The sequence below is a fragment of the Polypterus senegalus genome, chromosome 13 (assembly GCF_016835505.1).
Source record: "Polypterus senegalus isolate Bchr_013 chromosome 13, ASM1683550v1, whole genome shotgun sequence".
NCBI classification, from domain to species: Eukaryota; Metazoa; Chordata; class Cladistia; order Polypteriformes; family Polypteridae; genus Polypterus; species Polypterus senegalus.
The window spans coordinates 145,915,722-145,933,019 of record NC_053166.1 but is presented as its reverse complement, the minus strand read 5'-3'; the positions used below and the strand labels follow the sequence as shown (position 1 = coordinate 145,933,019).

The following is a 17,298-nucleotide window of genomic DNA, read 5'->3' as shown; positions in this document are numbered from 1 at the left end:
ATATACGGAAATAATTGCTTCCTCTGTGCTTTAAGAGCTTATTTTAAAATATTACTGATTAGATCCTGCCATGTTTTGAAAAAAGTCTGTACAGATCCTCTAACTGAGTATTTGATTTTTTCCAATTTCAAATAGTATAACACATCGGTTTCCCACTGACTTAAAAGAGGAGAGTTTAGGTTCTTTTAGTTTAGCAGAATCAGTCTGCGTGCCAACAGTGTAGTAAATGCAATCACAATTTCTTTGTCCTTCTCCACTTTAAGCCCCTCTGGAAGAACCCCAAACACAGCTGTTAATGGGTTAGGAGGGATTGTGAGTCCAAGGCTGTCTGAGAGGTAATTAAAAATTTTCGTCCAGAATGATGTTAATTTGGTGCCGGCCCAGAACATGTGACCCAGTGAGGCTGGAACTAGTTTGCAGCGTTCGCAGGTTGGATCATGCCCTGGAAACATTTTGGAGAGTTAGAGTCGAGACAGATGTGCTCGATATATAATTTTGAGTTGTATAATTGTATGCTTTGTGCATATGGAGCTCGAGTGAATTCTCTGCATTGCTACTTTCCACTCCTTTTGTGATATATTAATTGCAAGATCTTTTTCCCAGTGTCCTCTTGGATCTTTGAAAGGGAGCGATTGTAATATGATTTTATATATTGCAGAGATGGTGTCTGAGTCCTTGAGATTGAGCAATATTTTTTCCAGCATGGATGAGGATGCAAGATGAGGAAATTCAGGAAGGTTCCTGTTTAACAAAGTTCCTGATTTGAAGATAGTGAAAGAAATGTGTAGCTGGAATGTTAAATTTGGAATGTAATTGTTCATAGGATGCAAAGACGTCGTCTATATAAAGATCTCTGAGCAAGTTAATTCCAAATTTTTTCCAGATATTAAAAACTGCATATGTTTGTGAAGGTTGAAAGAGGTGGTTCTCTTGCAGAGGTGCGACAGATAGCAGCTTCTCCGTCTTGAAATGCTTTCTACATTGGTTCCAGATTTTAAGTGAGTGAAGCACAATTTGGATTGGGTGATTTTCTATGTAATAAACTTAATAAGTTATAGCGTAACAAAAATTGCATAATTAGATCTGGACCACCCCATACACCATGTTTGTGAAGAAATAACTTTGACTTGAAAACTTATCCTGTAAGAGATGTATTTTTGATTATGTTTAAAGATATGACTATACTGTGTTGTGAGAAAGGCTCATCAAACGAGTTTTGTTAAGAGAAACTAAAGTTATGACTTTTACCCTGCCACATTGTCCCCTAATATCTTGGCAAGAAATGTAGTTATAGCAGCTATTTGCATCTTATGCTGTTTTACTCATTCTATCAGTCAATGTTTGTCCCGCAAATGTATTCATTATCTTCTTAAGAGTTTTTTAGTGAGCTTGACTGGCATTTCCACTGCGATTGAGGTCAGTTTATTACATTACAAATGGCAAAACTCTAAGGATGTAATTATATCTTTGATTGCGTTTTTGCTGAACTCTGTGCATGACGGCGTCCTTATAATATTCTGCTAACAGATACCCTTATGCTTTATTACATTTTTCTGAGAGGTATGATCAATGTTTTTAATTTGCTACCCAGCCTGAATCACAAGTGATGAGACTTCTAACAACTGCAGTATCTCAGGTTTAGTCACGTGTGCTGTTTTAGCAGAAAAATGGTTAGAATCGCAGCAGTCTTAAAGTGCAAATAAACATAATGCATTTGTAAAACAAACTCGGCTGCCATGATAAACTAAAAATATTTACAATTGATATCAATACCATATATTGAACATGGCTAGAAGCTGCTAAATGCAGAAACAAAATTATTGGAGATTAAAGAAAGGTCTCTGCAAACACATTCATAGATGGGACAAACATACAAGCTCATGGCAGTCCACACATGTAGAAATTCACAAATACTGTATACACATATAACAAATAATGACCAGCACATGACAGATTTTTAAAAGAAAAAAACAATTACCACTGAATAAATGTGTCCTTAAATTAAAAGCCAATTTGAAATTACTTTGCATGTTTAAACGTATATTACCATCAAGCACATTTCGAATTCTTAAATACACTTCCAAATAAATGAAATGCATTTTAAAAAACGAAACCTCTTAGTAAATTCACATGTAAAAATTAAAATAATAATTTGCACGCAGATGAAAATATAGACATTACAAAGATGATACTGTCGAGATGCTTATTGTGAGAAGTAAAGGTTTTATACATACAATTTGAATGAATAAATACATAAAAAATTTGTTTGAAATCGACATTTTAAAGCAAAGACAAACATATAAACCTGTGATAATAAGAAACATTACGCTTAAATCATTTTTAGTAAAAAAGGAGCAAAAATTACAATCAAAAAATAATTTACAGATTCACTGACAGTATATGCGTAAATTTCAAAATACAATCATTAGAATACAGAATTGCAATTGGATGAATGAGCATGATTATACATGTCATGTTCCCCATTTATAAACACATTTCCAGATTTAAAAAAATAAAATTAAAAAAGTATATGTACAGCTTTGCAAATAATACCCTAAAAATGTTCAATTAAACATTTACAATTTTCTGAGCACATTTATACTTTTTAAAATTACAGCATTACAAATGAGAACTAATTATGGTACTATTTTGTCAATTATTTCTTTGTTTTTAATTTAAAACAATTAAAAAATATATATCCTGAATGCACTTCCACAATGGGCTAGCACAAAAACACAATGAAATGCATGAAGAAGAAATTCCTACAAACACTGTCAGACATCAAGAAGTGTCTCAAATTCAGAAAACCTCCCTGCCCTACCACAATGGGTCTTACCCTTCTCTGCACCCTTTGAATTCTCCTAATCACCTCTCACGCCCCCCATCAAAAATGACGCGCAGTTTTTGATTTAGGGTGATTTTAAAAGTTTGAAACATAACCTTTGATTGTTATGTGCCACTTGACCGTATACAAATCTGCCGTCTCTTGTCTTAGCTGGAATAAAAATCTGCACCCACCCAGTGGAGCTGCTAGGGCCTAGACTGAGGGACAACATACGCTTCAAAAACAATTATAGTGGGCCAATGACACTCCAGGATGCCCCTTTTTAAATCACTCCAAGGCACTGGACTGAGGAGCTCTGTCTTTGTATGTCAGCATGTAGAAGGAGAACACAAGTGGGCACAATCACACTGCACAGTCAAAGTGCCATAATCTGTAAGCAGCCACTAAACACCTGTGAAAAAGCAGATACTCCCAGACGTTGTGAAGGATCGGCCATGGCTATCGCAAATCATTATCACTTCTGACAGGGACTATTCAGTTCAGCTCTGAAGTTCCAGGGAAAGTTCAGTTGCTTTTTTTAGAAGTACTTCACAGAGAACTGAATTGTAAGTGGCATTCTCTTAGCAAAGGATATTCAGAGGAAACAGCGTGGTGCAACATAAGTAGCATGGAGTGAATGCAGAAGCTCATTTTTTTCCATGATTGCCTCTATCACCGGAATGGAATATTTTTAATATGTGCGTGGCCTATGCTTTATAAGGAAACAAAAGTCCACAGCACACCTGTGAACGAGCTTGAATCAATTCAAGAAACCTTGAACCTTAAGGAAGGTCATGGGAGAAACCGCCACTTTCTCCTGGATAACGTGCAGTGCCTACAAAAAGTTTATAAAATGGAGAGCTGGTGACACTAGTTTGGCTTTAGTGTGTGTTTGTTGTGTATGTGTTTGTTCCTGCCTTGAGCCTTATGCTAGGTGGGATAGGCTCCAGCACCGTGACCCTGATCTGGATTAAATGGGTTTCAGAAAATAACATGAAATGACTAATTAAACACCTGAATCCATTTCTGTTGGTCAGTGTTAACAAAGCCAAATTAAATCTGCTGTGATTCAGTGTTGTACAACAATAAAATGTGTAAACGTCCAAGGATCTCTATGAGTGCATGTGAAACAAATAGAAATAACGAGTACGAGTCACGTGTAAACCTTTCTAGTAATCCCCTATGAAGCTTTACCCTGACCAAACCATTTTGTCAAGCGGAAAAAAAAAATGGCCTACATAATCAGCTGAAGCCAAACAGACATTTCGTTACCCTTCACCAATGGTCCACGGCAAAGGTCAAGTCCAAAGGCTCCCACCCTCTGCTAATGTCCAAGTGCCGTTCTGATGAGCCTCGGCTCAGTATCCGTGCCTAACTGCTTGCAGCCACTTCAATCTCCAGTCTGGTCCTACCTTATTACTGCCTCGCTCCTGGCACCACCATTGTTTAATTGGCATTGAGGCAAGCCTAATTCTAATGAAACTGCAATAGTCTCTTTTATACAAGTGTATTTTGCATTTACATTATTTATTTAGCCAATCCTGCTGCTCTATAATAGGATTAAGTGAGTTAGTAAACAAATCCTTGGATATTTAGTTCACACTTTAATACAACATGATTTACAATTCACAAGTACGCTAGACGGTTGTTGCTAGAGTTGGAGCAAAGGCAGGGTCCTGCTTGGAGCTGGTCAGCCTTAGCCACTACCCCACCATAACTATACATACATATGTATACATAAATAGTACACAGAAACAGTACACAAAGTCCACTGATCCTTTTCTGTTGCGTCTGACCCAGCTGAGGCAGACCTCCCCACCTGAACTTTCAGGAAACAGGCACATCAAATAAGATTATTCCAAGAGTATTTCTGAAAAAAATAAAAGAATTAACACTAACTATTCTTTACTTCAGATTGATACTCAGCTGTAAAATTAGAACTTTTTGTGTCCATCTTACAATAGGGGTGTCTATGCCATTTGTTCTTTATTATATATATTCATGAATGTAAAATTCAATCTTATTTGTTTGTACTTTCATGAAACTCTTAGAAACAGCAAACCTTATTTGACATGGAAAGCAGAGCTCACAGACTTGCATCGCTTAAGCCACCGTAGTTTGACTTGGGGTTCATTTGCCATCATCCTGAAGAATCTTGGAAGAGACCCCCACAGGCTACTTCTAACGATGACTCTGGTGACAAAATCCCCTCAGTTTCTCACTCACCTACTCTCCAAAACCATCGTGGTGTAGCCATGTTCTGCAATTCATATACCCTGCTGCTGCCTTCTCTTCAAGCCTACAATTCTTGAGGCCAGAAGGAATCCAATGCTGGTGAGGACTTCGGCAATGAAGGAGATCCAGGCCAATGCGAGAGACCACCCAAATCTGATGTCAATGTCTTGCAAAGCCTTCCTCCCGACCTGACAGACGGCTTCCTTGAAGGCTGCAGCCGAATATGCCACGTAGACACTGACTCCAGCCAGGGTGACAAGAGCTGAACCAGAAAGAGAAAGGCTGTTAGATCCTGGGGTCACATCTTAAGGACGCTGCTGAAAGTAGGTACCACAAACAGAGCAGAAGCCATCATGTGCTGTACTGAATACTCCCCATGGCACTGGCTGTACTGAACAAGCCCATGACTGGAAGTGTGTAGCCACTGTACTCGGCAGCAAATGATGACATAAAAAACAATGAGTGCTGCTAAACCTTAAACTGCCAGTGCACATCCACAAGCCTGAGAATGAGGTAGAGCTGTGCTTGCTTTTCAAACAGCTCATCCCCGTCTCATCACCCCTTTAGCTCAAGCGACGGTACTGACTTTACACTTGAGAAGCATTGAGAAGATGTGAACACTTCACCAGCACTCCAGCTTCTGTACTTCTCTGTTCTTCTCAGAGATTTACTTTGTTCAGTTATCTGTACAGCTTAGAAGCAAGTTAGAAAAGGCAAATATGGTGTGTGACACACGTGCGCATGGGAGGCAGCTAAAGGGCAATTCCGGAGTCATACCGGGATGTGGCAGAGTGCACTGACTCCTTTTCTCCCTTTCCTGTAGACCATTCACAGAAGATCCCACCTGGCCCTCTTGACGTCACTTCCGGGACCGAGCCTATGGAAGGAGACCTTACCGGCTCCGGCCCCTGTGATGTCACCTATGGCTGAAGACCTTCATGAACCCAACCCCTTTGACCTCACTTCCTGTCTTCCCCTTTAAAAGCCTCCAGTTTTTTCCCCATTCCCTCAGTTCTGTTTTGGACTTGGTTTTCTGCACATCAGTGCTGTTTTTATTTGATCGACTTTGCAGCCAGGAAATCAATTACACGGGTGGCTGCCCCAAACCTTTCTATGACTCTGAGTCGAGTTTCTTACAGGTGTTACATTCAGGTGCATTCAAAGTTAGAACATGTTAAATTTTGTTTATTTACTTCATTACCAGAGAAAACACATTTTCATTTATTAAATATTTTTTATAACAGATGGTCATAATCAAAAAGAACAGTGATTAAAGTATACACATATATGTTGGAGGAATGTTCATGAGGTAAAATGGAGGACACCATTGGGTGAGGCACAGTTACTCGAAGACATGGGTGTCGAACTCCAAGCCTGGAGGGCCTCAGTGGCTGCAGGTTTTCATTCTGACCTTTTCGTAATCAGTGACCAGTTTTCACTATTAATTAACTCCTTCTCCCTTCATTTTAATAGCCCTGTTTTTAGAGATTCAGCCCTCTGAATTAATTCTTTTCTTCATTAAATGACAGCCAAACAGAAATGAGATCTGAAATGAGCCAACAGTTGACCAGCTAAATAGGAGCTTCAAATGCCAACCTATTTCACTCCAACCAATTTCTTAATCAGAAGTCAATTCTTGCTGTTAATTAACCTCATTATTTAATTCCATGTCTTGTTGCTGCTCTCATTCTGCCACAGCAGACATTTCCAAAACTATTGATTTTCTGTTTTTTCTAAGAACAAAGTCAAAAATGTTTCGGTGACCTGAGAGATTAACCTTACTGAGTCCTCCACCTTTCATTATTTTCAAATATTGTGTGATGGGCACAGGTGAGCTGGTCATGCGGTGGCTCATTTTGGGTCTCATTATTGTTTGGTTGCTAATTATGGAAAAAGAGACAACTAAGGGGTCCGAGTGAAGTCAGTCAAGACGAAGGCAAATGAAGTTAATTAGCAGCAGAAACAGGTCACTAATGAAGAAGATGGTTAGAATGAAAACCTGCAGCCACTGCAGCCCACCAGGACCGGAGCTTGACACCCCTGTTCTAAGAGCTCTAGAGTGAAGGAAAAGCTCCCTGAAGAGCAGTGATGTCACTTCCAGTCTGCCCAGGAAGCCCCACCCCTTCCAGTCACCATGCTATAAAAGAAAAGGCACAACCAGAAGTCTGAGCTAATTCATTCATTCATTCATTCATTGGACTGCATCTGCTGAAGCCAGACTCTCTGCGAATGCCATATTTTCCAGGGATGTCCCTGCACTTTCTAGCAGGAAAACAGAAAACCACATTCTGACCGGACTACAAGTGCTTGGCTGTGTTAGCAAAGCGTGCGGGTATGAGATTGGCCTGCCCACAGTCCTGACCCGTATGGCACATTATGAAGCATTAAATATGACAACAAAGGCCTCATGCAGTTGTGCAGCTGAAGACATAAAGTGAACGAATGGAGGAAAATTCTGCTTCCTAAACTTAAGCAACTTGTGCCTCCAGTGTCCGAACATTTCATAGAAACAAATGGTGATGTTACACAGTGGTGAACACTTATCTGCTCCACCTTACTGGAACCTGCTGCAATCATCAGATTTGACATGACTGTATATGTTCAAAGAAACAATTAAATTCACAAGGTAAAACATCAAATAATGTGTGGATATTGTGTTTTATAATATACTAGCTGTGTCAGCCCGTGCTGTAAAAAGCCCTGGGTACTAGAAAAAAACAGAAATATAAAGATGTCAGGTAATTGAAAGGAACTACTCTGGGTGTCTCTCTCCTAGGAGGTTTTGTTTTGCCAATGTGCTCACATCGCTTATATATTAGCTGCGGGAGGAAAAGTAAAAGGGATACCATTTTGTCGATGTTAGCGGCTAAGCAACTTTGTCTTGCTTCGGAGGTTTTGTTTTGCCGATGTGCTCACATCGCTTATGTATTAGCGCCGAGAGGAAAAGTGAAAGGGATACCGTTTTGTCGATGTTAACGGCTAAGCGACTTTGTCTTTCTTCAGAGGTTTCATTTTGCTGATGTGCTCACCTGTATTAGCGCCGAGAGTTTTCTGTTTTCTCGATGTGAAGCCCTTGTCTTTCCAACATTTTGCCTCACCTCTCACTGTTTTCCGGAGGTGAAGCCCTTACAGACACACTCACTTCCGGGCCAGACAGACACACACACTTCCACGCATAGACGTTCATCGTAGAGCCATTGCTTGACAAAGCACCATTTCATTCTGGGAAGGGTTCTTTGCATGTGAAGTTGGTTCTTTGTGCTTTGATAAACCTCTTAATATGTGAAAAAAATCTGAAATCTTTAATGTACGGTGGGCTACCTAGCAGAACACTAACAGATTAAGAAAACCTGAACTTAACTTATGTTATTGTATGCAGCAAGAATCCTTTTAAAAGCATAGGCCGTTGATATTTCGCAAATCTGTTATCATCTAGTCTTGGTTACTTACTGTATGAATCCCATTATGGATGTAAATGAATTAAAGTTCTTTCTGGAACTTTCATCTCGACGGACCAAAAATGGTTCCCCTATGCCATCACTCTGAAGAACCGTTCTGCCTCCATTATTTTTAAGAAGTTGCGGCTGTGACTCCAAAAAAATGCAATTCTTTTTTAAGGGTTCATCTATCCAACAACCCCAAACCCCGCCACTACACTCCCCCCAGCCTAAATATCAAGCTCCGTCCATGATTCCAGTGCTGTTATCCCCAACCTTCTGAATCGTCTTTTTGTCAAATTTGGCCTTTAGAGACCTTTTGTCAAACTTTTTTTTTAAAGTATTAAAACATAAAGATGGTAACAGCTTAATCAGAATGCAAAGCCAACAAATCCAGTAAAGGATGAATTAAACTCAGGTAAATTAATTTTTCACAATTCTGCCCATGCATGCCTTTCATTTAAAATCACAGGTTAAGAATTACAAGTGATCTCTTTTGTTATTTGCCACTCATTTCAATTTAAATTAATTGCATTTCATGTGCATAAAAGAAGACAAATCATTCCAATCAATTAAAGATTCAAAATGCAGAAGTGGTTTTTTGTTTGTTTCCATATTAACATACGTGAAGTGCTGCCACTGTTTTCCAACTCTGCTTATCACACAGCGCATATGCAGACTCACAGGCAGTGTGAAGAAGTTATGAAAAGTCCAATCACATTTTACTAACCTTTGTAAATATTATAGGGCCACAACTCCCTGGGACTTCACTTCTTCTTGAAAGAAACATAATGTGCATTTGAACAAGGATTCTAATAACTACAAAGATATATTCATATATCTAATTTCAATCTAGCCAGTGGCACTGGTCAGTGTCCCAGAGATCCTAAAAGTGAAGTTAGTGAACATTTGGGAAGTACGGTTTAAGGCAAAAAAGTGCAAAGTGCTACATGTGGGGAAAAGGAGTGTCAGTTATAAATACAAGATGGGAGACACTGAGCTTCAGGACACAACCTCTGAAAAGGATTTAGGGATTTATATTGATGCAATATTAAGTAAGGGCAGAAGCAGTTAAAAAGTCAAATAATGTCAGTTTATATCATTAAAACTGTTAAAAAGAAATCAATGGATGTTTTTTTCTCCTGACATTTGGTGTGAATAGTGGGACCTTATATACAGAGGTGTTTGCCTGTCTAAATGATATGAAATCAATTTGGTTTGCTACACGTGGACTCCAGTCAAGTTCTCGACACATCTCAAGGAGGATGCACCTGACCACAACTTGGAGGGCAGCAGCAAAAATGTCTGAAAACCTCTAGGAACGAGAGATTTCAGTTTTTGATTTTTAATAAATTTCCAAGCATTTCTAAAAAGCATCTTTTCACTTTGTCATTATGGGGTGTTGAATAAAGTTTAATGGGCGAAAATGGCTAATTGATCATTTTGGAATGAAATCTATAACACAATAAAATGTGGTGAACGTGACGCAATCTGAAAACTTTCTGAGTCCACCATAATCTGACACAAGAGAGGGAAACTGGCAGAACTGAGAATATACCTGCTTGATTGGCTCTGAAAAGAAAATCTTATACAAATTGCTCTTTACATACATTGCTCTTTGCTGCAGGCATCAATAATTATCATCAATTTTCTAGCAATCTGGCTGTGCTTCATTTAGTCAAAACATGGGATCGATGTAAGAAACACTTTAAGGCAGAGGAACGGCTCTGTGTGGCTCAATTACACGATAATTGTGCATGCCTTAAATACCATATTTGATTTATGGAAGCCATGAGGCATCTTATCTCTCAGATATCTTTAGAGTTAACATGCATTTGTACCTTTTGATCAACTCTGTTGTAAGTATGGAATTCCCTTAACGTGTTTATCTTCCTATTTGCAAATCAAAAGTTTTATTCAAAGGGATCTACCTAACGTCTATAATTCTCCATCAATGCCCACACTTGGAAATATCTTAATTATCAATGAGGAGAATATCAGCAGACGTTCTCAGATAATGTCAAGGTGCACAATGCTAGACCATGTTAGGTAATCCTATATTTTAGTTTTATATGGAAGGGGATGTAGGCGATAACAATTATGTCTAATGACATTTTGTATTCCAGGTAAGTAATAAGAATTATCTGAAAAAAAATAAAGCAAAACAATTACGAGGAGTAACAATTATTATCAAAGCATGTCCTGATTAGAGTCATGGAGATCCCAAACAGCTGCATGGTCAAAACCCTGATCAGAATGACTGCTCATTGTAGGATAAGATGGGCAGATGAGCAGCCTTTGGACTTCAGACTCAGCGGTTGGGGGTTCAGATCCCACATTAGGCATCTCACCTCTCAGATGTCTTTAGATTTAAAATGTGTTTGTACCTTTTGATCAACTCTGTTGTAAGTATGGAATTCCCTTAAGATGTTTATCTTCCTATTGACAAATCAAAAGTTTTATCTAAAGGGACCTACCTAACGTCTATAACTCCCCATCAATGCCCACACTTGGAAATATCTTAGTTAGTAATGAGGAGAATATCAGCAGACGTTCTTAGATAATGTCAAGATGCACAACGCTAGACCATGTTAGGTAATCCTAGGAAAATGCAGTGCCTTATTACTGTAATATCTCAGGGAAGGAACTGAATTCAATCTTTAGTAAAAAAAAAGAATAAGTAGATTGGAAATTTTAAAATGGGAACTTTTGAAATTTATGAAATTTAAACATAATGCTCTATTCTAGACATCACAGTACAGCGGATACATTTATTTTGATGAATATGTATATCAAGATTGACTATTTCAATAGTAGCTTAGCGAAACATCCTTTTACTAAAACGGGCTTAATGGTACATCGATAAGACCTCCTGTTTCAATCATTTTATGCAATTGCTGTACAAACCTCTGTTCTCCAGAGATGCCTTGTATCCCTTTTTATTTGTGCGTCTGGCTGCCTTTGTTCATCTCACATTCTGTCCATTGCATCCCTCTTTTTTGTGCTTCTTGTTGCCATTCTTCTTCAGACATTCCAGCCCTGGTGTGGACACCAGACGACTTGACGCACGGACGTACGTCACATGGTTTACTATCTTACTTCAACCACTTGCTTTTGTTCATCAGACATTCTTGCTCTCTCGTGGATGCCAGATGACATTACACCCGGGCACAGATACTGGAAGGACGGATGTTTGATTGCTTTATAGAGAGAGATTATTTCAAAATATTTCAGATCTCTACTGGGAGTTGAGTGATTTTTATAGGTGTAGTCAGACATTAACTTGACAATGGATACTTTAGCATTTTATGCAAAAACACCTAAAAAAGAAAGCCTTCACATTTTAGTTTTATATGGAAGGTGATGTAGGCGATAACAATTATGTCTAATGACATTTTGTATTCCAGGTGACTAATATGAATTATTAAAAAAAACACACTGGAATTTATTCTTAAAACTGTACACCAGACATATATTTCCAGATTAAAATAATGTAAAATATATTAGGGATTACACCTTGATGGTGATGAATATGGTGAAAGGTGTTTTGTGGAGTAAAGGTTTCCTCAAAAGGCACTTTAACCTCTAAGGTTCTTTTTAATGATGGTGGACAAGTTAAGAGAAAGAAAACAGAGAAGGAAGAGTATTGTGCAGTGTTCTGTTTATTGGGACTGTGTTGTGCCTGTGGGAAACGAGGAAGGCGTTTCCCACAATGTGAAGAAAATAAAACCATTTGTGTTTTATTAGTGTGCCTCCTGCATTTGTCTGTGTCTTGTTAAGCTCTGGTATAGTGCCATCCTCTATCACTGTGTATTGCTGGCTACCAAAAAAACGTGTGGTGCATCATATTCACTTTGTCAGAATGGCAATTTTTATATTTTAAAAAGGCAGTCTTTTTTAGTGTTCTCATATATTTTTTTAAGAGATCATTATCTTTACACAACCATTTTGTATGCTTTGGTGGTCCTCATCTTTTAGGCAGATTAAGTATTAATTAACATAATTACCTATTAAGTTTTAGAATTACGGTATCTGAGGAGGGATTTTAGTTCCCCCCTCACATATAAATGTGTTCCTTTTCATGCATTATTTTATTTTGAAGTGCCACAGGGGGGCCCGGCCTTTATCTAAATCTGTATGTTCTCCATGTCTTAAGAGCACTTCTTTCATAGGACCCTCATGAAAAGGCACTTTCGCCATTACATTTCCAGGCCCTTCTCATTTATGGATTTTCTTCACCAATTACCTATGAATCAAAATAAATTCTCCACTGGAATGGTGAAGCCTAGAAATGTCCTGAACAAGATGCTAATCCATCTTTATTATAGTGGTTGTTTTTTTTTTTTTTTTTTACCAGAATGAAGGTCTTTAAAAAGAAATGCCACAGTCCACATTTTTAGTTCATTGTAGCAATGAAAGTGTCTTAATGCTCACCATACCATTTCCTAAGTCTGCCTACACCTGCGCAGGGTCACGGAGTCTCGAGCCTACCCCAGCAAGAATAGGGTGCATGACAGGAATAAGGCCTGGACAGGGCACCAGTCCATCACTTGGGCACACTGAGCATTGCCAGTCCACCTCACTGGCATGTCTTTGGACTGTGGGAAGAAACTAGAGTATGTGAAGGAAACACACAGATAGATAGATAGATAGATAGATAGATAGATAGATAGATAGATAGATAGATAGATACTGATAGATACTGAAAGGCACTATATATGATAGATAGATAGATAGATAGATAGATAGATACTGAAAGGCACTATATAAGATACATAGATAGATAGATACTGAAAGGCACTATATATGATTGATAGATAGATAGATACTGAAAGGCACTATATAAGATAGATAGATAGTGTGGTGGATTGCCGGCATTTTACTCCGGCCCTCACCCCCTGGCCGCTAGGAGGAGCTCTCCAGAGAGCATATACGGGCCCCGAATTCCAGCAGGGCCTCATGGACTATGTAGTTTTTATACACAGCTATGCTGGATACCTTGGGGGCCACTGGGAGTCGCTGTCGGGAGGCCAATAGACTCATTTGGACATCATGACCCGGAAGTTCGTCACAGGAAGAGCGACGGGCTTCCGGGGTGAAGAAAAGTACTGTTTACCCTGACCCGGAAGGAATAAGGACTTGTGGAACTGTTGGGCAGAAAGACTTCCGGGTCAGGGGGAATAAAAGGACTCTGGGAACTCCCAGACAACGAGCTGAGCTGGGTGGTAGGAGGGCAACACGTCTGGGAGTGGAGGATTGTGATTATTATTGATTTATTATTGTTATTGTGGTTTATGAATAGTGTGGAGTGGAGGGTGCTTGGTGCACATTATTATAATAAAAAGAATAATTGTAGCACTTTTACCAGGTGTTTGGCGTGGTACCTGAGGGTTCAAGGGAGCACTACTGCCCCCAACTGCGACAATAGATAGATACTAAAAGGCACTATATAAGATAGATAGATAGACAGATAGATAGATAGATAGATAGATAGATAGATAGATAGATACTGAAAGGCACTATATATGATAGATACCTAGATAGATACTGAAAGGCACTATATATGATAGATAGATAGATAGATAGATAGATAGATAGATAGATAGATCGATCGATCTTTATTGGACCTCAGTATTAATAAAATTGTGCAATTTGATACAAAATAATAGTTAAAATAAAAATTTGTAATATATTAAAGTATCCGGTATGCTCAAGGATGCATCATTGTAAATATAGTTCATATAAAATAATTATAAATAATTTAAAAGACTATTAACATTTATGACAGACATTAAAATGTTTGCTAAAACTATTGAACTTAGACTAGCCGTAATCAAAAGTAAAGCATATTTCATTGCTTGCAGTCATTAAAAGTGACAACATTTTGGTAACTTTTATTTATGCAAATAATCTTTACAACCTTAAAATGTACTAAACATATAATATTAAAATAAATAATCACAGTTTTACTTAAGTCAAGTCAAGTCAAGTTTGGAAGCATGCACTGGTACAGCTTGGTGCCACACCCACTACACAGCGACACAACTCGGGATCCCAGTTGGCAACACCCCAGGCAGACGTGCGGTCCAGTCCTACCCTCCAGAAATGACCCTCCATCTGCCGCAGCCAGGTGTTATGTGGGTGACTTTTATTATTCCTTTGGAGGTAACACTGAGACAAAATTCAAACTCCACACAGGGAGGACGCAGGATGTCAACTCTGATATTCTTCTTATAAAGCAGTAACACTACGACTACACTGCCATGCCAGCCTGAAGTATTCACATCTCTGTCAATCCTCATATTTATTTTTATTAAGGTAATTTATATTTTTAAATTGAACTTCCTATTTAAAAATTCATCTTATTTCACATGAATGAAAATTTGCTATTCTGCCAGTTTTTAATCACTTCAGAATTTAGCACTGAAATACATTTATTGAGCATTTTGCCAAACCCTAACTGCTTCTGTCCTTTAGAAAATTATTCCAGAGGGCTTGCGACTGACTTCAATCTAAACAGAGAGCAAAGAAAGCTCTTGAGGTTACCGGCAAGAGATATTCATTTATTCAAAAGCTGCCACTTTGTGGCACACTGGGCTGCACCAGGCTCATTCCAGTATCTTGAGAATGAAATTCATTTTGATGCTTGAAAACATACAGGCCACTTTCATGCCCATCCATTAACATTTCAAGGACAGGGGGAAATATCTAGCATCCTGCACATATCGCAAGGCATAGTTGTTCAATGAATGTGCACCCAGCCGTCTGTCCATCACTGATACTCATTACTGGTAATTCGGTGAACATATGCGTAGTGTGCCTTTACAGTCTAAGGATTCACACTTATGATGGAAAGTTCACAAGTTCAAATCAATTTGGCTGCTAGTTGAAAAAATACAGGAAACATGTGGCATAGGGTTAATGGAAACTGGCAGACTAAAAAATATAAATCTTTGAAGGTATTCGAGGACAGCATCCACAATTTGCAGTATATCTGACTGGGGGATCACAAAGCAAATGTGTCTGTGTTATTATGTTTTTGTTTTATAGCTCCTTTCATTGTCAACACTATTTTCAGAATAAAGCTGCAACATTGAAACCACTGACAAACAAAGTGAATAACATTGATAACACAGGAGTGGCTTAGGGGTCAACTCTGTGAATGTTCTCGAGCAATTTCAACCCAACTGAACATCTCCAGAATCACCCGAAAATAACTGTCCGCTGATGGAATTCATTCGAAACCTGATAGAGCTTCAGAGGACCTGCAGAGAAGAATGGCTGGAAATCTTCAAATCCAGGTGTGTGAGACTTGTCAGACACAAGAAGACTCAGAGCTGTGATCGCAGCCAAGGGTGTTTCAACTAAACACTGAGTAAAGGGTCTAAATACATGTGTCACTGAAATAATTCCGTTTTCTTATTTTTAATTCTTATTTAAGTATTCAGGACCAGGGCTGTGAGTAGTACAAAGTGATTCAGAAAATGGACAAAGCCTCTCAGGGTCCTGAGAGACAATGTCCAGGGAAGAAGGAAGAGCACCACCAAGTTTTTGTACACTCTGCACTTGTGTTGGGTAACCTGTACGTTTGTCAAAGATGAACTGCCAGAGGTGGCATCAACTCATGGCCACTTGAAGGATTCTCCACAAACTATGCAGAAAGCATGGCTCCCTCAGACACCTGACCATTTTGGATCATCAACAGTCTTGGGGTGTGCTACCCCCACAGACTCTGAAAGTGACAGGCTTAAACATGACAAATGGCACGTGAACCAGGGACTTTAGAACCAGAAGGAAAGTTGGCAGCAAGTCTTTAATTGGCAGGAGGACAAATGGCCAGATATTAAGAGAGAGAGAGAGAAAGATGAGTCATATGAAGAGATGCATTCTGGGTTTTGAAGCATTTGGGACATGGGTAATTGGACGAGCTACCATATGAATAGTCAGGGACCTGTTTTAAGTACTGTAGGTCCAGGGGGTCATTATTAATTTAGGTTTTGTCCCTATTACTTTTTGACTGATTTTCCGCTTTATTTATATAAACAGTCTGAGGTGTAACCTGGCGGCGTCGGATGGCTCGAAACATAATGTCCCAGAGATGTTCTATTAGATTGAGGTCAGGCGAATGACTATGGGGGCCACTCAATGGTATCATTTCCTTAATCCTCCAGGAATTGCCTGCATACTCTTGCCACATGAGGCCGGGCACTGTCGTGCACCAGGAGAAACCCAGGACCCACTGCACCAGCAAAGGGTCTGACAATGGGTCCAAGGATTTCATCCCGATACCTAATGGCAGTCAAGGTGCCATTGCCTAGCCTGTAGAGGTCTGTACGTCCCTCCATGGATACGCCTCCCCAGACCATCACTGACCCACCACCAAACCAGTCAAGCTGAACGATGTTACAGGCAGCATAACATTCTCCACGGCTTCTCCAGACCCTTTCATGTCTGTCACATGTGCTCAAGGTGAACCTGCTCTCATCTGTGAAAAGCACAGGGCGCCAGTGGTGGACCTGCCAATTTTGGTATTCTATGGCAAATGCCAATCGAGCTCCACGGTGCCGGGCAGGCAGTGAGCACATGGCCCTCTAGAGGACGTCTGGCCCTCAGGCCACCCTCATGAAGTCTGTATCTGATTGTTTGGTCAGAGACATTCACACCAGTGACCTGTTGGAGGTCATTTTGTAGGCTCTGGAAGTGCTCATCCTGTTCCTCCTTGCTCAAAGGAGCAGATACTGGTCCTGCTGATGAGTTAAGGACCTTCAACGAGGGGCCCTGTCCAGCTCTCCTAGAGTAACT

General features: G+C 39.4%; 1 protein-coding gene across 2 annotated transcripts in view; it reads right to left on the bottom strand.

The window, feature by feature from the left end:
• Positions 1-1,078: 1,078 nt before the first annotated feature.
• LOC120542976 (transmembrane protein 114) overlaps positions 1,079-17,298 on the bottom strand; it is a 127,737-nt gene continuing 111,517 nt past the window's right edge. Inside the window, exons 4-5 of one of the 2 annotated variants that reach the window (XM_039775756.1) lie at positions 5,051-5,321; positions 1,079-4,694 (exon numbers count right to left, since the gene is read on the bottom strand). In XM_039775756.1, coding sequence (XP_039631690.1) covers positions 5,092-5,321 — 230 coding nt within the window. In that variant the 3' untranslated portion in view covers positions 1,079-4,694; positions 5,051-5,091. Of the gene's footprint in view, positions 5,322-17,298 lie in introns of both variants that reach the window. The other variant, XM_039775755.1, reaches the window with a different exon arrangement.